The sequence below is a fragment of the Cornus florida genome, unplaced genomic scaffold, assembly GCF_030987335.1.
Source record: "Cornus florida cultivar Cherokee Brave unplaced genomic scaffold, ASM3098733v1 CherokeeBrave_3.0.0_Hap2_Chr06, whole genome shotgun sequence".
Taxonomy (NCBI): Eukaryota; Viridiplantae; Streptophyta; class Magnoliopsida; order Cornales; family Cornaceae; genus Cornus; species Cornus florida.
In genome coordinates this window covers 55,519,356-55,544,689 of record NW_026775576.1, presented here as the reverse complement: position 1 = coordinate 55,544,689, position 25,334 = coordinate 55,519,356, and the positions used below count along the sequence as shown (strand labels likewise).

The window sequence follows — 25,334 nt, the reverse complement described above, 5'->3', positions numbered from 1 at the left end:
GGACAAGCAGGGTTTTTTTTTTTTTTTTAAGTGTTTTTCATGATTGTATCACTAATGAGACATGGCATATACTTTCTTAGATTTCCTTTAGAAGTAGCCGGCAACAACTATAGCCGTTTAGTTCTAGATTTTTTCTTAAACACAGTGTATGGTGATGTGTGTGTGCGTGTATATATATATATATATATATATATATATATATATGTATATATTTATATATTGAAGTCATGTATAATTAACCATGGAGAAAATGGTATGTAAATAATTCTTATGTGTTCTGAAACTATAACTCCAAATTTTATGTTTGTATATTTTTTGCATAGTTAAAGGCTTAGGATTATGGATGATTATTTAAAAAAAATTAAGGCACCTATAAACAAAATTAGTTTGTTTGATGCATGGTAGAAAAGGATTATTTTGATGGGCTTCAATGTTTGCCTCTGTACATATAAACAAAATTAGTCTGTTTGATGTATAAAGAAAAATTATTTTGATAGGCTTCAATGTTGATGTCTGATGAGTATTATGGTAGAGGAACGAGATACATCTTTGTACTTTTGAAAAGACAATATTAAAAGAGAAAAACTTGCCTAAGAAAGAGGAGAGAGTGACGTGGGTAGAAAAGTATAATATTGTATTTTTCATTTGTGATACAATCTTTAAATATTTTTTGGTATTGCATACTCTTTTTATTTATTTATTTATTTTTTTAAAAAAGGTAAACAAAAAGTTTTTAAAAAACTTGTGGTTAAAAATCCAACCAAATCGATATTTCATAATTTGGCTCTAGTTTCACTTTTAAAAAAATAGTTGGAATCGGTTTTGATTTCGGATTGAGAACTAGTCCGAATGGGTGAGCCGCTAACCCGGTATTCTGGGCTTTGTGGGTCCGTATGTGAAGCCGTTCCCAGAGATCAATAAAGTTAACTATCGTTTCAAAAATCCAAATTACATTTGATCAAAGCTCTCAAATTCTAGGGTTTTACAATCAGAGGTTGAACAATGTCGGACTACCTACCTGAAGATGTCCTCATCGATATCTTCACAAGACTTCCCATCAAGACTCTCCTGCAAATCAGGTGCGTCTGCAAATCATTGTACGCTCTAATCAACAACCCTAGTTTCATCACCGCACACATCAATCGCACCATTTCACACACCAACACTCCATTATTACTCCTTAATTACCACATTGACAAGAAAGAGCACTACTCAATACACTGCGACGACAAAACATTTGTTGAGTGCACTGTTTGTCACTCCTCAATCTCTTACCTCAGAGTAGTGGGTTCATGTAATGGATTAATTTGCTTGTCCGATGATATACATGGTTATACAGACCTTATCATTCTGTGGAATCCAGCAATTGACAAGTCCGTCACACTTACTTTTGCATCTGACTCGCATGAGTGCGTTCTAGGGTTTGGGTTCGATTCTCGGGCTAATGACTACAAGGTTGTGAGGATTGTTTATCTTCACGATTCGTTTGAGTCCGAGGTCGATGTTTATGAGCTTAGCACAGGTCTGTGGAGAAGCATTGGTACTGCTGCTCCTCTGTATCACATGATTCTATGTCATTTGTCACATGTTTTTGTGAATGGGGCTTCACATTGGATCGCAATTGAAGAGAATCGGTATTTGATTTTGTCATTTGATATGGGTAGTGAGGTTTTCAAGGAGATAATGCTTCCGAGCAGCATTTCTAATGGGAATAAGCTGAAGTTGTCGGTTGCACGTTTTGGGGAATCTCTCTCTCTGTTCCACTATGGTGAGGAGGAGTTAATTTGGATGACAAGTAAGAGTTGTTGCATATGGGTGATGAAAGAATATGGTGTAGTAAGTTCTTGGACCAAATTGTTCACTGTTGGTCTACGAGGAATAAGCAAGGTTTTAGGATTTAGGAAAACGGGGGAAGTTCTAGTAGGAATGGGTAATGGAGAGCTGGTTTCATATGATCCCAAGAGCAAAAAAGTGGTATTTACTGGAATCTGTGGGTATAGATCCCCGTTTCATTTGGATACTTACGTGGAAAGCCTCGTTTTACTTGGGAGGAAAAAATTGAAGTCCTAATGGGCCAAGCATGTAATGTTATAGTAATGCCCTTACTGAAGAGGTTGGAGAAGAACATATAGTTAAGGAGGGAGCATCAATTAAGAAAGCAAAGAACAATATGCAGGCAATGTGAACGTACTTACACAATATTTGCACTTATTGTCTTAAGTTCTGTTTTGTCCTTAGACACATGAGATTAACCTTGCTATATAAACTTTAAAAAATTAACTTTTCATCACAATACCTTTCATCTAGCAAACTTTGTTGCCATTGTTAAGTATGTAAGGGGAAATCTAGTCTTTGGTTCTGATAACTTCTACATTTGTAAAAAATCGATAGGGTTTGAATAGTGTTCATTTTCAGTTTCTCTAATTCATAAATATTAGATGATCTTGGTATTTTTCCAATTTTTTTAGGTGGGTTGCTCTTTTTTTACTTATTGACAGTGTTCATTATTGACTACTCTATCTTTCGGTTGCTCTTAGTTGTAAAAATTGGTAATTTCTAATTTATTAGGATGGAAAAAGAATAGTGGAGAGCTGGTAGCATAATCCCTTCCCCAGTTTCATAGGCTTTGAGAATCTTTTAATCCTTGGCATTCCTTGATTTATTATTATTATTATTATTTTTTTTTGTATAAACTGATTACCGACACATTTTTCTTTCCACATAAAATTTTCTATCTCTTATTATTATTATTATTATTGGCTCTGTCCTTACATGTGAATAACCCCAAGCCAACGCCAACACTAGCCCCAAGCTTTCTACATATCGATATCCACGAATCTGATATGAAGCCCAGAGCCTTTGATTTGGGAAAAATATAATAATATGGTGTGATTCTATATTGATTTCTGGAGAATTTTTTTTACTAAGACCATAAATTCAAATATATATATATATATATATATATATATATATATATAATATTATGTTTATTAGCTCTATCAAGAGGAAAAGGACCCTTCAGGAAAGCAATTATTGCACAACCATAATTTACCTTTGCAAATAAGACATGCGTTGTCAGTAATTTTAGATCCCAACTGCCGGTAGTTTCTCGATGATTTAACGTGATTCAAGATTCTGTTCAATCAAAACTCATTTAAATTATTTGATTCAGGCAGAAAAAATAGGGAGGATAAAGTTGATGTAAGCGGTACTTAATTAATATGTATATGCATGTATAAGAATGTGTTTGTGTATGCTTACCTAAATAAAAAAGGGTGTGATTGTATAAGTATTCTAGGACTTTTACATGTAGAAGAGGAAAAAGAAGAAGATGAAACTGGGTGGGTCTTAGGAGTCATACCAAGTTTTTATTTATATATATATTTTTCTTTCCTTTTAAAAAAAATAAAAATAAAAATCCTGGACATGTGATACAATGTTGTTGGAAGGACATACTATAGTGTATAACTTAACTAAGACAGCATAGTTTAATAATGAGTAAATTGTAATTTCACATCCTTAGTGACTGCAAACTAACGCTATGGCCTAACTTGCAAGATTATGATAAGTCATAAGGTTTTTCTGCAATTACCTTTATTATTAGTATTATTGTTGTTGTTGGTACGCAGTCAAATTTATTTGATGCAATTGTTATAAAATATGGTGTTGTTATTTAGACACAGCCTATAACAGAGTTGACAAGTATGTGAAGAAGATTGCAACAGAGAAAGGAGAAGGATGACAGGTAATTGCATGTGCCTTGCTTTTTTTTTTTTTTTTGTTTGCAAAAGCAATGATATGTGAGTAAAAACTAAAATCTGATGAAGCAAATGCTGGGCAATCTTTCCAATAGCACAAAGCATAGCAGTTTTGACACTTCGCAATAAAAAAAAAGTTGCTTTGTAGACCTTTAAACATACGAGTCTAGATCCATTTTGTACAGATGTGGAGGACCCTGATCACTTCACACAGGCCGTCAGAATTCTCTCACATAAAAGTATTCATGTAAGAGTCTCACATGATGTCATCTTATCATTATCTATTTGTTTCATTTTCTTCAGTATGCAAATTACATACCCACATGTTTGTGTTAGAAACTCAAATTTAGAAAAAAGTGACCACTTCAATGAAGTGCATTAATATATCTACAGTATACACACTTATTACAAACAAAATATATATATAATATATATGTATACACACAGTCACATACCTACCGAGAATATAATAATAAATATACACATGAAACACGCATTGGTTGAGCTTGAGATTGTGGTCTTCCTCCTTCACCTGCCTTCAAATTGATTCCTTTTCCATGCATAACAGTATACAATAACATCACACACTCCAGCAGCCATGGCTTCTGCCCATTTCCTCCGGAGTCAACACCTCTACATTCCCTCCAATAGCCGAAACTGAAACAAAATTTCAAGAAAAAAACAGTGTATGTTCTTTATATAAGCCACATGCTTCATGTTCTTTTGGTCAAAGCCATGGCTTCTGAAGTTCTGATCCGCAAACTGGCAGAAAACAAGTAGTGGTAATCCTATTACTTCTGTTATTATTGTTAGTGAATCAAAGAATTTGGCTACTCTCTCTCTCTCTATTTTATTATTATTATTTATATTTTGGTTGGTGGGGCTATTAGATAGTGTATGACCTAGATGAAAGGCTGAATAAGTTAGCTGATGAAGTGGAAAAGAATCTGGAGTCACTCTGTTTTCAACTTGCAACGTAAGCTAATCAGTCTTTGGCTTTTGGGTATTGAAATTGATACACCTTTTTTTTTGGGTTTTTCTAGTATCTGTTCATTTTGATGTTCTATGTGGTGTAGATTAATGTCTTCTGAGAATAACCAACAAGAGGGAAGATCGGTTTCATGATTTGGAATCTCTCTTTCATTTAACTTCTTTCAATGGTAGCTTGCTGCTCTAAATTTTTATTTTGAACTATTAAAGAAGTAGACACGAGCAATATTTATTGAAAATTCTGAATATGATTATTTATTTATTATATTAATTTCTTCTATTATTCAAAACAGAATGTCATGACCCGCTTTGTACTTCCAATTAATAAGTTTAGAGAGAAAATTAAATTCTCTTTGGCCATCAAAATCTAAGGATCGTTTGTCAACCAATGTGCCTGGAGTTCCCCTTGATGACAGAAATATGGTAAAGGCACAAGCTCCATTGTTCCTTTGTATTTCTTGTATGTTTTATTTTCTTTATCTTGTGAGGCTCATGTTTTTAGCAACCTCTCTTCTGCAGATAATCAAAGCACTTAAACTTTACAGGAAAAAGACTGGAAGTGACAACTACTTTTGGGTAAAACCTAAAAACAATTTTGATGATTTTATGGATTTGGTAATATAGTTGTGATGAATTGTATATTGAACACAACTGTTTATTCACTTTTTAAAATCTGTGGCAGATTTATCTTTGACAAAAAGGTACCTACGGGCTGGGCTTGGTGTTGGAAGCAGTGATGCTGCAACTGCTCTACGCCACTGTAAAGGAACTCTGAGAATGGTCAAGCAACATTGGTTCAAATGTTCCTTTCTCTTCTCCCATGGAGCAATCTATTCTAGTGGTGGAGGTGAGGTATGTCCTGTCAAATACAAAATTCACCCAATCTTGTCAGTTCTTGGTTTTCCATGTTATTGCTGTTTCCCATGCCTGCAGTATACATAGGTGTTGTAAAAATAGTCTTTATGCGTACATATGGCCGTTTGTGCTTTAATAAATCCCTACTGGGTGCTGTGTTTCTAACATTTTTCATTCTCAAAACTCATTAGGTTGGAATTGACTAGCATTGACTTGATTTGGTTAAATCAACTATCAATTGCTTCCTTTTTGTCTGAATCTTCATATTTAAAGCCGGTTTCCTCAGACTTCTCCCTTCATTCATTGAGTTGGAGAAATCCATAGGAGGCCTGCCTTTTATGCAATGCATGAAAGAACCTTTCTTTGTATGAATTCTCTTTTGTCTCAGGTTGAGTGAATATGCACCGTGAGCACATCAAAGTGAAAGGTGGCATTTCTGGGATTTGCTATTTTCTAGGATGTTACCAAGGTTTATTCATGATCTGCTTGTGAAAATGTGTTTTTTTGGCTCCTGTAAATTTTGCAATGGCAAGCCCATTTCTTTTTGCAGTGCACCACCACACTGCAGCAAAGGGCTTGGTCCTCGATAAAATGAAGGTAGTATATTTGTGGCATAGACATGATGGTGTTTAGAACGGGGGGTAATGAATAGCTGTTTGCTGAATTGTTACCCTGGAGATCCACAAAAGACATCCTAGACCAGCCAACTTGTAATTCTTTTAGTGTTCTTGTGACAAATTCTCTTATAAATGACACTTGAACCTTACACATTATATATATATATGTCCGTATGTATGCGTGTGCTTGTGTATGTTTTTCATTTTTCCAGTTTCGAGTAACTTTGCTCCATGACTTGATCTGACCCTGCACTACATTGTTAATGCAGAAGCCAGCTTTATCACCTGTCGCATTAATCAGCAGTGCAGAGATGAGAGAACCTGTTTCAACAAGTAGTCGTAGCTCTCCTGCTGATCATTCCATGTCTATTGGGTAGAGTCCATCCTATTGTTACAAAAAGAAAATGGGAATCGAGTTAATTGTATTGTTCAATGGATGTGCAATTTTCATTTATCAACAATGTCAACAGAAAATGTCCAATTTTCTTCATGTTTTGAGTGCTGGCCGTAAAAATACTGTACAAGACTGCTCTGTGCAAGGAATAGGGTCAGCTGGGGAAAAAAGATGCAGTGGGAACTTATCACCCCGTGCGTTTTCCATCTCTCACAGCCAGGGTTTTTCTGGTGTCTGATTAAAAATGCATATATATGCCATAAAAATGCCGTTTCATCAGATTATTAATTTAAGACTATTTGAAAAAAAAAATTCCAAAAATTAGTGTGTTTTTTTTTCTTCCTTCAAACACAATTGAACCAAAGAGCCGTTAACAGCGCCTTAAAAGCTTTTTGGCCAAAAAAAAAGTTCAAAAAAACGGAAAAAAGGTCATTTTTTTACTTAATAAATATTGTATTTTTATAATTATTGTATTGTTAAAATTTGGAGACACTTGAGATGTTGACGTAACACTTGTAAAATGTTTTTATATAAAAAAAAACATTTACAGTAATAATTATCCGCATGAGATTAGATTTTGACGTGGACCTTGAACGGATAACCCCTTTTTATCCCTCTGTTTCTATAAGTCACCTTTTTACTTTGTCAATGTAATGATGGTCTTAAAAGAATAGGACACGATCAAGGCTGGGTTTTGTCAGGTCCAATAGTATTATTATCATCGTCATCAAGAATGACAATTTTCATTATATTTTACCCTCTCCTTTTTCCATATTTTTAGTGGCCCTCAAATATTACTGTCAGGGATCTAGAATTTATACAAGGGGAAACAAATTTATATAAAAAGGCTTTTTCATAATTTTAGTAAGAATAATTTTAAAATTTTATGAATATAAATATAAAAAAGTATAAATTTTTACCCTTCATAGATCCGTCACTAATTACTGCATAATTGTGAAAGGTTTTGGGGGCATTACCAGTGACTTCAACTCTTTGAATGCGTATGCCTATACTCAAGATAAGTGAAAGGACAAGCCTACTGTTCCGTTTGATTGAAATGTTGAAAAAAATAGTTGGAAATGAGAAGAGAAATGATTACTGAGATATTTTTAAGGAAAGAAATTAGTTTCATTTGGTTGAATGGAAGTAATAAGAGTAGAAAGAAAGAATGAGGTGGCAAATTTTTATTTTTTTTTGGTTGGAAGGAAAAAAAGAAAAGAAAAAAAAAAGAGTTTTTATATATACCAATATACTGTCATTATGCAAACTTGTTTTAGTAGGGTTTAATAAGTAATTTGTAAATAATTAAAGGTTAAAATTGATATAACATATTTATGGGATAGTTTTTCTTTCTTTTCCTCATTTCTTACATTCCTCCTTGATTCCTCTCTCTCTCTCTCCTCCCAATCAAACAAGAGAAACTTATTGAATTCCATCATTCCTTAATCCATTCCAACCAAACCTTGCATAAAACTTTTTAGGCCCATCCTTTTGCTCTTGAAAGAAAAGAAAAAGACAAAAGAGAAAAAGAGAGGAGAGAAGATAACTTAATAGTTAATAACGAATTATTTATATGAGTAGGATGGTGAATTCCATCACATAACGCCATGGACCGTGATCTCAACTAAATCTCAATACTTTAGTCCAAAAGTTGTTCGACAGATGAAAAATAAAATTTATATTAAGTACTTCTATCATCATTCCCTTGGAGATGCCAATGTTGTCAAAAAAAATTCTAGAAAATTGTTTATTCCTAATTTGATTCCATAAAACCCTTATTTTAACAAAGTATTAAAAAAGGACCCAAAAAAAAAAAAAAGGTATAAAAAAAGTCGTAGACCTAAAATATTGACATTACTATAAAAAAATGTTAGTTCTGTTTGAGTCTAATTCTTAGACCATTTTTTTTTCAAAGTGTTGAAAAAGTTTAGACAATAGTGCTTGAAGCTGGATCTTCTTTAAATTCCAATTTTTTACAAAACAGTGTGCTACAAACTATTAACCCAATGATTTTTTCAATAGAAAAAATATATATATTTTTGAATTATTTTTATATTATATCTCGCAAAATTGAACCTATTTTTTTTTAATTGATTCTTATTAGTATGCCCTCATTCTAATTTGTTAGCATTGTGTCACTTTTGATTAGGGATGCACTATTTAAAGCACTTTTAAATATATATTAATTCTACTTATATATGAAATGAGATAAAAATTAAAATTTCAAGATATAAATTCTTTTAAAATAAAAATGTGTGAAAATTCAATCAAAAAATCATTGAAGAAGTATTTTAATTTTGGAATCTTAGTGAGAAGCAAGACTTAGGCCCATTTGGATTGGCTTTTTAAATTCTGTTTTTGGCTTTATGGACTAAAAAGATATTTTGAGCCGTATTTGACAAAATTTTAAGAAGAGGGTTGGTCACAATTTTTATGATTACACCTTTATAAAAATTAAAAATATAAATTTTTAAAACAAAATTATCCTTTAACATTTTTTTTTTCTTTCTTTTTATTCTCCTTAGTTTTATCCCTTATATCAATAACATTCTAGATTGTCAAAAAAAGTATTTTTTTTTCTAATTATATTTTAACTATATATATATATATGCATTATATACGAATTCACGTCCAATTTCTATCATCACAATTGATATAGGTTTTTTTTTTTTTTTTTTTTTTTTTCTATTTTTTTCTCTCCCACTTAATTGTTGTACATGTCTATATATAATAGGGTAAAGTGCATTAAACCCTCTTGAACTATTGGTTATTTGTAATAAACCCCCCTGAACTACAAAAACCTTCCCTGAATTATGATTTTGTTGAAATTTACCCCCTTGAACTATTGGTCATTTTCAAAAAACCCCCCCTAAACTATGATTTTGTTGCAATTTACCCCCCTGAATTATGATTTTATTGCAATTTACTCCCATGACATCAGCTTCCAGCACTGAAAATTTTGAAAGACTAGTTTACCCTTATAGCACACTACGTCGTTTTAACTTATACACTTCTTACATTTTTTTTTTTTTTTTTTCGCCAAAAGATGTTTTTTACCCAACACAACCCAAAACAGAGAGCTAGAGAGAGAGAAAGAAGAGACCAAAGAAATCCGAGGTCGGCGGGATGGCTCGGTCTCGGATGATGACGGCTTATGCGCGGAGGACTCGGCTATGATGAAAGCTCGGTTGACTCGGCCGTGAACTGTGGAAGCGGCAGCGAGCTCAAGGGGGCTCGACGGTGAACTGTGGACGGCTATGTGCTCGGCTATGGAGATGGCAGAATGGGCGGGGCGAGCTTGGAATGGACGGTGGAATGGATCGGCGAGCAAGGTGAGCTGAACGGCGAGCAAGGTGGTGACGACGATGGGCTGACGCAATGGTGTAGAGAAGTGCGATATATATGGCCGACAGATCTGGCGGGTGGTGTAACGGTTATGATGAAGCTATGACAGGAGATCCAACGATCCCAGTAACAAATTCCTCGACTTCATCGTCCCTTTCAGTCAATCAATTCGCGCAAATGAGATAAACTGCAAAAAAAAATATAGTTCAGGGGGTTTTCTTGCACATACCCCAATAGTTTAGGGGGTTTTTTTTGTAACTTTTATAGTTCAGGGGGGTTTTTTGCATATACCCTAATAGTTCAGGGGGTTTTTTTGAAACTTTTATAGTTCAGGGAAATTTCTTACACATATTTCAATAATTCAAGGGATTTAATGCACTTTAGGCTATATAATATGTAATATGTGTGTATATATATATACATATATAAATAAGTACCTTCACATACGTATAAGTTTTTAGCATTTTTCCTTCAAAACCAAGTACAAAATTACTTTTTGTTCAGTAAAGTACTTTTTCAAATCAACTACCTCATTTCATTCAAACCAAACACACTTCGCGGTGATAAATAGCAGAGCTTAACCCGGTCAACGCCCGCAACTCTTTGCATCAGAATCGTACGGTCCTCACGAGTCCATCCGGACCGCCTTTCCATCTTCCTTGCACACGTGTACGGTGATGGAGAGTAAATCTAATCCGAAAGGAGGTCAATAAATCTGAGTGGAAACGAGTTTTCCGCTGAAAATTAGAGGAGGAAAAGGAAAATACAACTCTCTATTCTCTCTCTCCCTGACTGTTTCGTGGGCTTTGGCTGTTTTTGGGGGTCCGACAAAAGCGGTTTTCGGAGTAGGAAGCGAATCTGCAATTTTTTTTTTTTTCTTTTTCTTTTGTTTCCTCCGTGGTGTTTTGAACGCGCAAGGAGGACGATTTCGACGAGAATCGATCTTGTTCTTTTTGATATATATGTGTGTGTAATACAGTATATATTTGGATCTGCTGGCTATAAGAGCATAGAGTTTGAGGGTAGATATATATATACGTGTGTGTATATCAGTTCTATTTTTCTTCTAGGGTTTGATTGATGATTAGAGTCTGACGCCATGAGGAAAAAGCTCGATACTCGCTTTCCTGCTGTAAGTTATTTAATCTTACCTTATATCTCTCTCTCTCCATATTTATGTGTATGTGTGTGTATATATGTGTGTGCGCGCTTATATTTTGAATAACAGACTGTTTGATCAGTTGGTTGACCTTCTTCTTTTCTATTGTTTATGTAATTTGTATGGTGTTTTTCATTTCGTGATTGATGATGTCCTTGATTGAAGTTTTTAGGATTTTTCTGGAAAATTTTTGGGGAAAATTTCACAGTGAATGCTATGATGTTAGAAATGAATGTTGTTTGTTTGGCTTTTGGATTGATGTTTTTAGTAGTCTTTGATTGTATTTTGGTGCTTTCAGGTTCAGACCCCAAGAATTTTCACTTCGAGGGACTGAATTAGTAGTGTTAAAACAAAAACATTATAAATTGTAATATAATTTTATTTACAAGTAGTTTACTGAGTTGATGGATATTTTTTTCAATAAATTGTACTTTATGATTGAGTTAGAATTGTTATTCATAGAGAGGATTGGAACAATCGTTTGCCTTACAAGACAGTTTCATTTAAAGTGGAGGTCAAGTGTTTGAGCCCAGCCAGGGCCAATATTTTGTGTGTGTTTTTGCTTGAATTTAAAAAAAAAAAAAAAAAATAAAAAAAAATGGACAATTTCATTTCCCATGTATTTTTGTTTCTCGTAAAATTTTCTGTGACCAAATGAAAACCACATTAGATCCCTTTGATTTTTATCTCTGTCGAGAAACATAAAAACTAGAACAATAGATGTCAATCATTGACCGAGTAGGATCAATTCGCTAAGAGAAGTACTTGGACACTCGAGCTTGGTTTGCTAGTGTCTAATTTGTGCTCAGGCTTAGATCATAATTATTCGAATTTGGTAAGCCTTGTACAAACTTGGCTCATAGTACACGACAAATGATTGTTTAATTGTTTAATGCATATTTAACTTCTGGTATGAACATACAAAGAAAACAATTTAATATGTTTGTGTATGTGTCCATTCAAAATTTCAATTATGCTATTCCAATTGTAACATTTGGCTTTGACATTTTTAACAACGATATATAGTATAAATGATAAATATTCTTTCTTTCATTTTTCTTTTTTAGCTAAATGAAAGTCTGTACTTTAAAGTTAAACATGTATCACAAACTCAATCATGAATTAGAAATGTAAACACCAATCACTTGCATGACCAATATTTCTCCAATATTAAATAATATCATATGCATCATTTTAGAAAAAAACATTGGAATGAGTTATATGTCGGGGATAGCCTAAGAAGTTTGTTCCAAGTGTTTGAAATTATGAACGTCATTTTTAGATGTCAGCTATTTTGGCAGTATTGTGGAAGTGTTTAATTAGCAAGCGTTTGGCATGGTCACGAATAACTCTAGAAGTGACCGTGTCGTGAGGAGAGCTGCAAATGAACCAAGTTGTTTTAGATTATGGACGCCTCTGAGATGTCAGCTATTTTGGCAGTATTTTGGCATGGTCACGAATAATTAGAAGTGACCGTGTTGTGAGTAGAGCTACAAATGAACCAAGTTGTTAATGAACAGATTGGGCTTAACTTGTCTAGTGGCTTGTTCGTTTTGATAAACAAATTCAGTTCAAGGTTGAAAGTTGTTTTGTAAATGAGTTGAGCTTGAACAAGCATGACATCAACTTGATTAGTCAGAGAGTGGGGCCAGTGAATTTTTTTTTTTTTTTTTGTAACAAATATTCATTCTTTTTCTCTATTCCTTCCACTTTTGAAAAAAAAAATGTTGGGCCCAAAGGGATGCTTCACTCCCTTCATTCCTTCCTCCTCTTTCTTTCCCCATTCAGTTGAAGCTTTCTCCATTGCTTCTCTTCCATCCCTCCCCCTTCCTTCCCTCCTACCAAAAGAAAGCACACACAAACACCCAAAAAGAAAGAACCATTCTAGGCTTTGTGGCTTACAAACATCTAAGCTTTTTCCAGAATTTTTAGTTTCTTGAATAATGCTAAAAAAGGAAAATTTTAAGTTATTATCTTCCAAGTCCAGCTCATGCATTGGTTTTAATGTTGAAGGAGACTATCAATTGTTTTTTTGCCTACATGAATGGTTGTTGGTAAAATGATTTTGGAGGTTTGCAAGCAATTGGAAAGAGAGACAAGAATCACTCTTCTGCCTATTATTATTTGTTTATTCTTTTTTAAACATCTAAGCTTTTTCCAGAATTTCCAGTTTCTTGAATAATGCTAAAAAGGGAAATATTTAAGTTATTATCTTCCAAGTCCTGCACATGCACTGGTTTTAAATGTTGAAGGAGCCTATCAATTGTTTTTTTGCCTACGGGAATGATTGTTGGTAAAATGATTTTGGAGGTTTGCAAGCAATATGAAAGAGAGCAAGAATCACTCTTCTGCCTATTATGATTTGTTTATTCTTTTTGAAACACAGGCCATTCGGGCGCCCTGTTCATTGATGCTTTAGCTCCATTATGAGATATTAATAACATCAACTAGTGTGTTTTGTCTAAAATCACCTAAATGACGCCATTGGTTGGTCTCTTTTTATTTGATGTTATTAAATTTATCCAGTTTTACCTTTTTAATTAACCTATATCCTCTTTTAGAGGCTAATTCTTTGTCACAAATTGTGTCTTCTTTTTAAATGGTACTTGGATTCTTCTACACCTGCTTAAGCCTCTTTGCTTATTTTTTTCTTTTCTTATATGCTTCCTTTTGTTGGTTTTCTTATTTGTTCCACCTCTGCTCTTGTTCCGCTTGTTTTCTCTTTATCCCCTTGGTGTTTGTCTTTTCACTTGTAAAAGAATGGCCATTTCACCCCCTTTAATTCCTTGAGATACTATGATCTGCTATCTAAGTAAGAATAGGGGTTGGCAATTCATGTTACCATGCTGTGCTTGTGTTGCGTCATGACATGGGTATTTTGCTAAATAAGTTGACATGAACATGGCACGATTATTAACAAGTAACATGATACAACTTGCATAACCTGTTTAATAAGTAGGGAAAGATCTGAAACATCACGGCATGGCATGACTAGATTAAATTTCTATTCTATTAGGGTCATTTCTACCCATTTAGGGCCTATTTAATTTAATAACCAGTTAACTACATAACCCTTTTTTGACTTGCTTAATTTAATACCCACATAACCATTTATGACGTGCTTAATTTAATATCCACATAAAAAAATGATATACAAATAGTAAGGATTAAATGTGAATTGTTTGTGTAGGACACTAATCTTTTACAACATAACCTGCTTAAATTTTTGCAAGGCAAAAAAAAAAAAAAAAAAAAAAAAAAAATTATTATTATTATAATAAAAAAAGCAAAATTAAATAATATTTAAAATTCTTGAAACCCAAAGCTACATCGCCTTTTATGGCTAGGTTCCCCACCGTTGGATCGGCTTTGATTTATTGTGTTGATAAATCTGATGGTTATCAAAGGCTTGACCTCTTTTTCCCTGTTTTTGTTGTTTGCCATCATTGTCTTTTTATATTTTTTAATAAGTAAGGTTGTATAAATAGCGCTCAAACGTGGAACGCAGCCCGAATAAACAATCAAGGACCAAATAGGGCCCCTGGCATCTTCTTCTTTTTTGATGGTTGATTTGATTCAATTCACTGACAGAAGCTTATCATCCTGCACAAGACTCGACGAGCATTGCCTCCAGAATGATTTTGAAAATCTTTGTATCCCAGCCAATCAGCTTCTCTTTTTCTCTCTTAAAATCTCTCTAGATCTCTCTTTGGTGATCAGCAATATATATGAACTGTTTGTGAAATCTGAACCCCCTTATTGTTGTTTAGATTTTACCCTATATATATTTATATATTTAGGAATTTTATATATAGAGATAAAAAGAGTTGGTAGATAAGAGGCAGGTAGCAGAGGTTGGTTTGAAGCATAAATCAAATCAGCGGCACCTGTATAAATCTATATGATTGGCTACTGTATGGTCTTTGCTGGAGAGGAAGATCATCAAGGAGACAGTGGTTTTGCTTGTAGCAACACAATGTTTCCTCTTGGCTATTTATTGTGTTCTGAATCAATAAAATTGGGTGGTCTCAATGATTCAAATTTTTTTTAGGCTTTTCCTTTTTCTTTGAGTTTTTTTAAAAAAATGCTCATTTCAATGCTAACAATTTACATTTTATAGGGGTTTAAATGGCGCTAGTAAATGGATCAGGTCATATTTGTGTTCACCTGACACATCTAATTAAACAAGTTGACAATTAGAAAACTAAAATGACATGATTATTTAACGTGTCAATTCGGGTTGACATGATTACGACCATAAGTGCTTAAGATGTGAGAAGTTTTGAAGATAATTTTTAACTTGTTCATATAAAACGCCTTCTCGGACGGCTTTGCAGTTACTGCTGTTATGTGTTGTACTTCATCTTCTTATTATTATCATTATTATATTTGGCATGTGTGTGGAGACACTGTCATTCACCTCTGGATTAAAACCTCTTTTTGAAGCTGCTTCTTCAGTTGAGAAATTACCAGATGACTGATCTCATTTATCATATTCTAAATAATGCTTTTCACTTTTATTCTGTGTGATGATTAAAATAATCTTTTAGCAGTGATATCTGATTGTAATATTTGTTTTGTAGGCTCGAATTAAGAAGATAATGCAAGCTGACGAGGATGTGGGGAAGATTGCTATGGCTGTACCTCTTCTAGTTTGTATGTAGTTTGAAAGATTATGTCATCAGACTTTATTCTATTTTCAGTTTTTTAGTAATTCAGACAAATTTTTTCTTCGAGATTTTTGCCGCCTTATTTCATTGTTTTTTCTGTTCAGATAATATTATAGTTCTCTGTTTATAATATTTGATGCTGTTGTTGAATATGTATATGCAGCTAAAGCTTTGGAACTGTTTCTGCAAGATCTATGTGACCGTACATATGAGATCACTCTTCGGAGGGGTGCAAAGACAATGAACTCTTTTCATTTGTAAGTAAATTTTTCCACCTGAAAGTTATATTTTTAGATATAAATTGTGGAGGTTGTTGGGTAGTGAGAATATGCTTACGTTAATGGTTCTTTGGTGGCTACTCCTGGTCCTGTATATACATCTCATATTTTCACTAATGCTGTCATTGTTTCGTTTGGGATATATGATTGATGCATTAATGTGATCTACCACTATTCTGACAAAGTATCATGATCTGCTACCATTTAACAGAGTAACTGCAAGAATTAGTTCAGGCAATGTTGAGACTTGAGAGCCTGTTTGGTTTAGTTGTTTTCTGAAATCAGTTTTAAGGAGACTGCAACCAGAAACATTTTTTCAGAGAAGTAAAATCAGATCATTTTTCAACTCTTTTGTCAGAGAACAGTCTTTAGAAAAATGCCAGCGAAATGATAATTTGAACTGTGTTATCCATTCCATACATCTGAACCAAGCAGGCCCTGAATCTTCCTCCCTCCCTTTATGATGCAAGAGATGAATTTGTTGGAAGAAGAAAAGGAAGAGCTTGTTTGGTTTAGTTGTTTTCTGAAAACAGTAAAAAGGACCTTGAAAATAGACAACATTTTTTCTGAGAACTAAAAGCGGATCATTTTTCAACTCTTTTTTCAGAGAACAGTTTTTAGAAAAATGTCAGCCAAATGATATTTTGAACTGTGTTATCTATTGCAAAAAAACTAAACCAAGCAGGCCTTAAGCAATGTGCGTGTGAGTTACCTGATCAAATAAATAAATAAAAGAAAAAAGAAAGAAAAGGAAGTTAGATTCTATTATCGAAAATAGAAAACTATTATCAGAATGTTAAACTAAACAGTCTCTGAATGTCCCTCCCTTCTCCCCACTTTCCTTTATCTCAGGTCTAAGAGATGCATTTCTTAGAGGCAAAAAAGGAAGTTAGATTCTGCCCATGCTTGAAAATTTATTATGTGATTTTGTGTTCTACTAATAATTAATTAATTTGTTAATCTAATTCGATCCTCAAACTTACAGAAAACAGTGTGTACAGAGCTTTAATGTGTTTGATTTCTTGCGGGAGATTGTCAGCAAGGTTCCTGATTTAGGTGGCAGTGATGCTGTCGGTGAGGATAGATCTGTTGCCAAAAGAAGGTTTGTGAAATTTTAAATTCCTATTTTAGTGTTGGCATTGAAAGAAATGTGAGATACATGGTGTCTAACAATGTTGCTTATATATATTGTTGTAACCAGGAAAGTTGCTGATGGTGAAGACAATGACAGTGATGACGATATAAAGAAAGTCAGGATGGTAAATGTATGTCCTGTCTTGTTAAGCAATTTTTGAAATGACACTTGTTTACCTTAGCTTCTCCATGCAAACTTGTCACAGACCTAAATGTTAATACACAGAACCCAAGAGAAATCTTCAGTTGTGGGGTTATTTTTTTACTCCATTATATGCATTTATATATATATATATATATATATATATATATATATATATATATATATATATTAAGGTGGCAGTAGGCTATGTGCTTTTGAAATATCATTTTTTTGAAGACAATAATATTAAACACATGCATAATTTGTCAGTCATCCCTAATATAGTCCTTTGGATAAGTAACAGGGAAAGGAAGTCATTCTAACTGTGCGTTTGGTAAGTAGGAGGGAAGGGAAACGAAAGGAAATGGTAGCTTTGTATAGTAGAGAAAAGTAAGGAAAACAAATGTCATATTAATTTGTCATCAATTATCATGTTTGAATAAGTGAGGATGAAAAAGAAAGGAAAGGATAGCGGTGATCCCTTCTTAAAGGCAGTGGAGAGAAGAAGAGAAAGAATACCTTTATTATGTGAGTGGAGGGAAAATGGGAATTCCTTCTTATATTGTTGGGGAAAACACCAACTCCCTTATCCTTTTCTGTAGGTCCTATCCTGGTATCGGTTAACAAGAGACGGGTTTATTGGTTTCTTAGAATGCTATTTAGGTAAAGCAGTGTTGCATGAGAACTGATTCCTAAATTTATTTATTGTTTCTTGCATTATGCTTTAGATGTAAATTTTCTTTTAACATCTCATTAGATAGAACCAATATATATGTGTATGAATTCTAAAAGAGGAAAATGGTTTGAGTAGATTTGTAATGTTAATTTTCTTTAATTAAATTAGAGATGATACTATTTTTTTGAATAATGTTTTTCTCTCCCCTCCTAATTGCAGCATGAAACTGGACACACAAGTAGCACTGGCAGAGGAAGGGGAAGGGGTAGGGGTAGGGGTCGTGGACGAGGTAGTCGAACAGTAGAGAGAGAAACAACTACTCATAGTGAGAAGTTCGAAGATGATCCAGACATTTCTCTGCACAATGAGAAGCAAGAGCAAAACCATGAAAGGCTAGACAATGGGACAGATCCTGAAGATTCAAAGGCAAATATTGTGGCTGGTAAGACGTCAGAAGTACCAGTACGCAACTTTGACCTCAACGTGGGCTTGGATGAGAATGGGGATTCAACAACCATGGTAGCCTCCACCCCTGCTCGGCCATCGCCAAAGTGTGCTCCTCCTGAATTGAAACACGAGGAATACCCTGGCTGGTCGCTTGCTGACATGGAAAAAATGGCTATAGACCCCATTCAACTTGCCAATTTGAATAGAAGTATAGATGAGGAGGAAGAAGACTATGATGAAGAAGGATAGATAAACTCACTGCAATTAGCTAGCTTTTGTGGTAGCTTATAAATCATACAGGTTGGTAGGTCCTTAGTTTCTTATATGATTGTGGAGTAGTAGATATTGACATAGTATTGTTGAGACAGACAGGTAGGAGTTTAGGGAAACAAGGAAAAAGGAAATTGCACAGTGGTATTGCTAGACGATGCTGAGAAGCGGGTGGTTTTTCGTCTTGGTTTTTCTCGATGTTTGTACAATATGCTTCTATACCATCCGCTAACAGCAACACTTCAAGAACACATTGATTTCCCTTATAATTTGGAAATCTGTCTAGAATTGTGTAACTTTTCCCTTGTTTGGATTAGAATGTCATCTGTGTTTTAATTGTTTTTGTTGTTCTTTTATTTCCTTCTTTCCGTTTGGTTAGATTGCCGGTTACTTCGGTTTATTGTGTTTTAGGCTTTTAATTGAAAACCTTGGCTCTTTCAGCTTCAGGTATATTACCAAAAATGATTGCTGGTAATTTGTCTAGAATTGTGTAACCTTTTCTTTCTCAGGGGCTAAATGCTGGTAATATGTTTATGGTCATTTGCTCATATTCTATTTTGGGTAGGCTGAAGAAGTCAGTCAATGATGGAAGGGGTGGTTCATTTTGTAGCATCAAGTGTAGCTGATCTTATGGTTATGCTATAATTTTTAATTTTTTATTTAATTTTAATTGAAATTGATGGGTGAGAATTGTACACATGAAAGGTATTGTTTTGCATTATGGATTTAGCTTTTATAGTACTTTTTGCTTCACCGTGGGGAGCACTGGTGTTGTTTGTTAAGAAGGATGGGTCTTTTCGTCAGTGTATGTATTTCAGGAAATCAAACAAGGTTACTATTTGTGACAAATATCCTTTGCTTATGATCGATGACCTATTTGATCAGTTGAGAAGAGCTAGCTATTTACTTTTCGAACATTGATTTACGTTCCGGGTCAAAGAGCAAAATATTCCTAAAACAACATTCATCACTAGATATGTATCTTACGCGTTTCGTGTCATGTCATTTGGGTTGACTAATGCCCCAACTATCTTTGTTGGGCATGATATATTAACAGGTAGGATTTTGCATTAACAATTGTGTGTATGTGTTTTTCTTTCACTTTTTATATATTTTCTCTGTAAGTTAGTTCAATTTTGTGTCATCAAAAGTAATTCAATTTCAAGCTCTCTTAAGGGCATCTTAGTGCAAGCTTGAATAGACAATATGGATGCAAGTAGAATGAGAAGCGGCTGATGTGTATAGGGAGCGGATATATAGCCACGTCAGCGGTCTTACATCTCATTATCTACCACAAACTCCACATATGGATAATGAAGTAAAGAAATGTGTGAAATAGGCTTCCATTTCCTTCCATTTTTGGTAACTGCTGATGATCAATGTCTGCAATAGGCTTGTTAAAATCTTATTAATTTTTCAGTAACGATTTTAGAAAGGTTATTAGGATATGGAATTACAATTTTACTATTTATTTAAACAAAAAATACAAAAATAATCATACGAATTATAAGGTAGGGACAAAATGAAATGTCTACATAAAGTGTTACCTCCTAGAGAGGAGGGTTTGGGTTATATTTATTATATATATAACAAAAAAATGAGCCTACCTTTTGTTTTAGAAAAATTATAATGAGGTCCACCACATAATTACGACAAGTTATTTAAAGCAAAATAAATAAATAACATACAAGTGATATCAATATTTATCAAAATATTAGAGTGCTCATGCACAATGTAATGATTCCCTTCCCTGTGTGGATGCTTCGTCTTCCTTTTCTATATAATTAATTTACCAGAGAGAGAATTTAACCTAAGAGAACTTGGGTTAAAATAAAAAATAAAAACCTAAGATAAATTGGAGTATGAAAGAAATAAAGAGAAAAATGAAATTAATTTCCAAATTGTAAACCAAGTGCAACAAATCATATGTATCTTTAACACCGCGTAATTAGATAAGTATTATCAGATAATCATTCAAATATATATATATATATATATATATATATATATATATATATCTCATGCAACAAAGTTATAAACTAATATCACTACTACTTTTGACTCGAAGAATTTTTACAATATTAATTTTCTCTCTCTTTCTCTCGCCCCTCTCCGTGTTTGTGGGAATCATCATCTCTTTCTCCGAGTCCTACGTCAATGGAGAACCAAGGGATGAGACAAAGTCACAGTCCAACAAGTCAACTGCAACATCCTCTTACATCTCCGACACCATTTAACGGACCAAAAAGCCAACAACAACAACAGGTTGATTTAGATTCTTTTCCACCTGGTTATCGATTTAAGCCCAACGACCAAGAACTCATCGAATGTTACTTGAAAAGAAAAGTGAAGAATCCAATCTTGCCAAAAAACAGGATCCACGAAGTTAATATATATAAATATAATCCCGATCAACTTACAGGTTTATATATCTATTACTTGTTTCAATTACTCTACTTATATTTAGCCAGTTATGATCCATTATATGTTTAGCTTTTTTTTTGCTTTTGATAAATCTACAAACATGTATCTATGTTTGCTCATATATATTTTCATTATGATAATAACTTTTGATGGCGGTATGCAATATTTTTCTTTTTTGTTTTATTCATATTTTTATCTTTTTAGTTTTATTATTTGTTCGCTAGGGTTTTAACCCTATTTTTTTTTTTTTTTTTTATATATATATTTTTTCCAGAAATTTAAGCAATTGTGTTAAGACACGGTAAAAATCAAATTAACATTTAATTGGTTTGTAGGATTGGAGAGTTCTAGGGATCGTAGGGTATGAGAGTTCTAGGGTTTGTAGGGTTTGAGAGTTTCCAGAAATTTAAGCAATTGTGTTAACACGGTGGTAATTCACTTCATTAGTTGACATGAGTATTATCAACACGGTAAAAAAGCCAATTATCATTTAATTGGTTTTTTAATTGTAGAGTTCTAGGGTTTGTAGGGTTTTAAAGTGGTTTGAGAGTTTTTAAGATTTATATATTTTTAGAGTTTTATGGTTTTATAGTGGTTTTAGGGGGTTTATAGTGGTTTTAGGAATTCCCTTAAAAAACCTTAAAACCACTATAAAACCCCAAAACCATTATAACTGCTATAAATGTCTCCTTCAACTTCTTGTCGAGTGATCCGGTGATATAGGCTTTAATTTGTTATCTTATTTTTCAAATGAATTCTGTTCTCATATATACATAAGAGTTTAACATGCATATATGTATGCATCTTAAAATTAATACTTAAACAGTATTGAAAATTATTATTATTATTTTTTTGGGATTAACAGTGAAATACCAAGCTCAAGGAGAAAAAGAATGGTACTTTTTCACACTAAGAGAAAGAAAGTATGCAAATGGAACAAGACCAAATAGAACTGCAGGGAATGGATTTTGGAAGGCCACAGCTGCTGATAAGGGTGTCAAGTTTAATGGCCGCAAAATTGGATGTAAAAGGCCATTGGTATTCTACGAAGGGAAACCTCAAAACGGAAACAAAACATCCTGGCTTATGCAATAATTTACAGTGGAAAGTCCTTCCAATAGTCAAAGGAATCAAAATGAAGCGAGGGTACATATACATAACTATATATCTCAATATATATTAAGCTTCATATATATTGATTACTTACTAATTAAACATATATATTGCTACTGACACTTACATTTCTTAATTTCTTGCAGCTTGGTGATTATGTTTTATGCAAGATATATAAGAGAGAGAACAAAACTCGACAGCTAGTGATCATTGATGATAATGAAGGAGCTTCCATGCACACAGTGCTGAGACCGAGCCCATTGGAATGGACAGTCCTGGTGGTTATGATCAGCCTCCCCATACCACAGAAGTTCCTCAATATTCTCTTTGCTTTGATGGAGTAAATGGCAACAATAATATTGAAGAATTTTCGACATCTGAAGGAACTTTCATGTACAATCTCTCCGAGACTCAGCTCATTGGAATGAACACTAGTGGTTATGATCAGCCTCCCCAAACCACCAAAGTTCCTCAATATTCTCTTAGTTTTGATGGAGTCAATGACAACAATAATTTTGAACAAGTAATGAGATATGACGGAACTTCCATGCACAATCTCTCCGAGACTGAGCTCACTGGAATGAACACTGGTTGTTGTGATCAGCCTCCCCAAATCATAGAAGTTCCTCAATATTCTCTTAGATTTGATGGAGTAAATGACCAATTTTTGACATCTGAAGGAACTTCCATGCACAATCTCTCTGAGACTGAGCCCCCTAGAATGGACAATGGTGATTATGATCAGCCTCCCCAAACCAGTACAGAAGTTCCTCACTATCTTGGCTTTGAAGAGTTGAGACAGCACCAAAGTTATCAGCAGGATATGGATAGCACATTCTTCGGCAACACATATCGCATCAACCCTAATGCCTCTTGGTCAATTGATTATCACCAGCTCTTGCAAGATGCGTTCACATGAGTTCTTCATAATGAGCTCGACAATACAGATGCCGTCAACTTATTGATGCAACCACTAATAACAACAGAGTCTCCATGATTCGAGCCATCTCTTTTTGATGTATTTCCTATGTGAGTCTCCCAAAGAAATTTGTCCTTACGTTAATTATCTAACGGCATTCAAGTAGCTAGGGTAAAATATATGTTGCTGTCACAATTAGGCTTACTCTCTATGTTTCAAGTTCAATTGCAATTTTTTAAAAATGTAATATTGGCTTTTTACATCAAATATATGCAATTTTTGTTACTATCTTGTATCTTTGTTTCCCAGTTTTAGCAGCGTTATTTTACTTCGATTGCATCTTGTGTCAGTTACGAATCTCTTGAAATGCATTTCAAAATGTTTAGGCATTCAAATAGCCCAAGGACTCTCATATATGGTCATCAATTTGAGGAAAAACAGAAGTAAAAAAGTTTGGCATACATTTTGAAACCGAACCATGCAATATATATGCACTGATGAATAAAACCGAAACAACAGTCTTGCCTTGAAATTCAGAATATCTTGTAGCTCTTCTAGCCTTGCTATATCTAGTTAAACCTCCCCTATGGTATATTCCAAAAAGGATGTCAAACATATATATGAAGCTGCTCTCTCTCTCTCTCTCTCTCTCTCTCTCTCCCTATATATATATATATATATATTGCTGAATTTTCTCATTTTGAGCTTCAATCTCCCTCTTGGACTTTCTATCCTATCTGATTTATTGCTGAAGTCTCCACCTACAAATTAGTTCTGGCATGTCTTCATCAATGCAATGCTAGTTCATTCCATCTCTGGTTAATGTGGATTTGCTTAATAGCCTTGTTGGGAAGGGGCTGTGAAGCCTCTCAATTAATTATTTTTTAGTCACATTAATCCAATATATCTCTTTTTCAATTCACATATTAGGTGCACGTACTCATCAAAGATCTTTGTAATGTGTATAATAAATTTTTTTTCTAAAGAGTATCATTTTCTTTTCTTTTGGAAATAATTAAAACTACCAAGCCAACTAGTAGGATAATAAAATATGCAAAAGAATAACCTTAATTTGCATTGATGAAGACATGCCAGCCATGCATATTAGGTGATCCGTGGATATATATTAGTTGGAAAATTTTAAGGGCTAAAATTATAACATCCCCCTATTGTTTTTGAAAAAGACATATAACTCCCTCAATTATTAAACAACTCTTTGAGCTAATAAAAACTATCACGTTGCTCCCTTTTCGGGACGGAACAGTTAAGTTGTTATGAAATGATGTGATACCCCCAGATTTTCGAATGCAGGTTAGCCAAGCTCATGCCCGAATACTCGGAGATATCAGAACGAATCGGCAATAAACGAACACAAAATACAAAAGAATAAATAAGAATAGATAAGATGCTGAAAAGGAAACTAAAGTGATAATCCAAAATTTAAAATCTTCAGAATATATTTCATTAAATAATAAATCTTCTGACACATCCAATCCTCCAAAAATCAACCCGAAAATCCATACTGTGTGGACTCCTAGAATATCCCAAAAAAATATGATAATCAACAGTAATAATTGTTTACATCTAAAAACTGAAACATAAGGTAATATCATATGTAGAAGATTTGGAAGAATGATGATGACTGGTCTCTACTCTGCACGATCAAAATCTACATAGATCTGAAAAATAAATAGTGGGTCAAGCCCACAAACAAGTTATTTCTACTGCATCTAACAGAGACCTAAGGAACGAACACATCCTAGTCAACTCATGCAATAGTTACATAGTCTGTACATATATAGATACACACTAAAGGACTCTCATTAGACTATAGGGCAGGTTGATCCTGATACTAGGTATCACACAAAACATATAGGTAGTCATGAACACCGTCATCTATCAAGGTACACAACATTCTCTATATCCAGCTATGTATCCTAGGGAATATATGCACCCTAACCATGATCCTGAGACTCAAGTTCATATCATGGCATATAATTATATATATAAAATCCATCTTATCCAACTATAATTAATACTCTATAAGTCATTCAACTTGTTCAGTTGACCTGACTTAAATATAGGTAGGACTTAACATTTTTTTGGTTAATCTATCCCTTTACATAAAAATAGGTAGGACTTA

At 33.8% G+C, this 25,334-nt stretch overlaps 3 protein-coding genes across 14 annotated transcripts; all 3 read left to right on the top strand.

The window, feature by feature from the left end:
- The first annotated feature begins 932 nt into the window (after nt 1-932).
- On the top strand, nt 933-6,710 carry LOC132311556 (F-box protein CPR1-like). Of its 11 annotated transcripts, none has more exons than XM_059809504.1 (6): nt 933-4,734; nt 4,835-4,918; nt 5,042-5,171; nt 5,268-5,324; nt 5,431-5,600; nt 6,490-6,710. In XM_059809504.1, the coding sequence occupies exon 1, from the start codon at nt 1,003-1,005 to the stop codon at nt 2,068-2,070; it is 1,068 nt and encodes a 355-aa protein (XP_059665487.1). In that variant the 5' UTR covers nt 933-1,002; the 3' UTR covers nt 2,071-4,734; nt 4,835-4,918; nt 5,042-5,171; nt 5,268-5,324; nt 5,431-5,600; nt 6,490-6,710. The 11 variants fall into 11 exon arrangements, 10 of the variants coding, with proteins under 10 accessions (XP_059665487.1, XP_059665485.1, XP_059665490.1 ...); XM_059809502.1 differs by adding exons at nt 5,992-6,072; nt 6,154-6,313 and having other exon boundaries at nt 933-5,171; XM_059809507.1 differs by lacking the exon at nt 4,835-4,918 and having other exon boundaries at nt 933-3,745.
- A 3,983-nt stretch (nt 6,711-10,693) lies between these two features.
- Nucleotides 10,694-19,091, top strand: LOC132311555 (uncharacterized). Of its 2 annotated transcripts, none has more exons than XM_059809495.1 (6): nt 10,694-11,091; nt 15,702-15,774; nt 15,952-16,045; nt 17,052-17,168; nt 17,268-17,325; nt 18,238-19,091. In XM_059809495.1, the coding sequence occupies exons 1-6, from the start codon at nt 11,059-11,061 to the stop codon at nt 18,712-18,714; spliced, it is 852 nt and encodes a 283-aa protein (XP_059665478.1). In that variant the 5' UTR covers nt 10,694-11,058; the 3' UTR covers nt 18,715-19,091. The 2 variants fall into 2 exon arrangements, with proteins under 2 accessions (XP_059665478.1, XP_059665477.1); XM_059809494.1 differs by having other exon boundaries at nt 17,268-17,331.
- A 1,801-nt stretch (nt 19,092-20,892) lies between these two features.
- Nucleotides 20,893-23,191, top strand: LOC132314128 (uncharacterized). Its single transcript, XM_059813026.1, has 4 exons — nt 20,893-21,064; nt 22,025-22,183; nt 22,419-22,422; nt 22,516-23,191. Exons 1-4 carry the CDS (start codon nt 20,893-20,895, stop codon nt 23,189-23,191), a joined length of 1,011 nt encoding a protein of 336 aa, XP_059669009.1.
- The last annotated feature ends 2,143 nt before the right edge of the window (nt 23,192-25,334 follow it).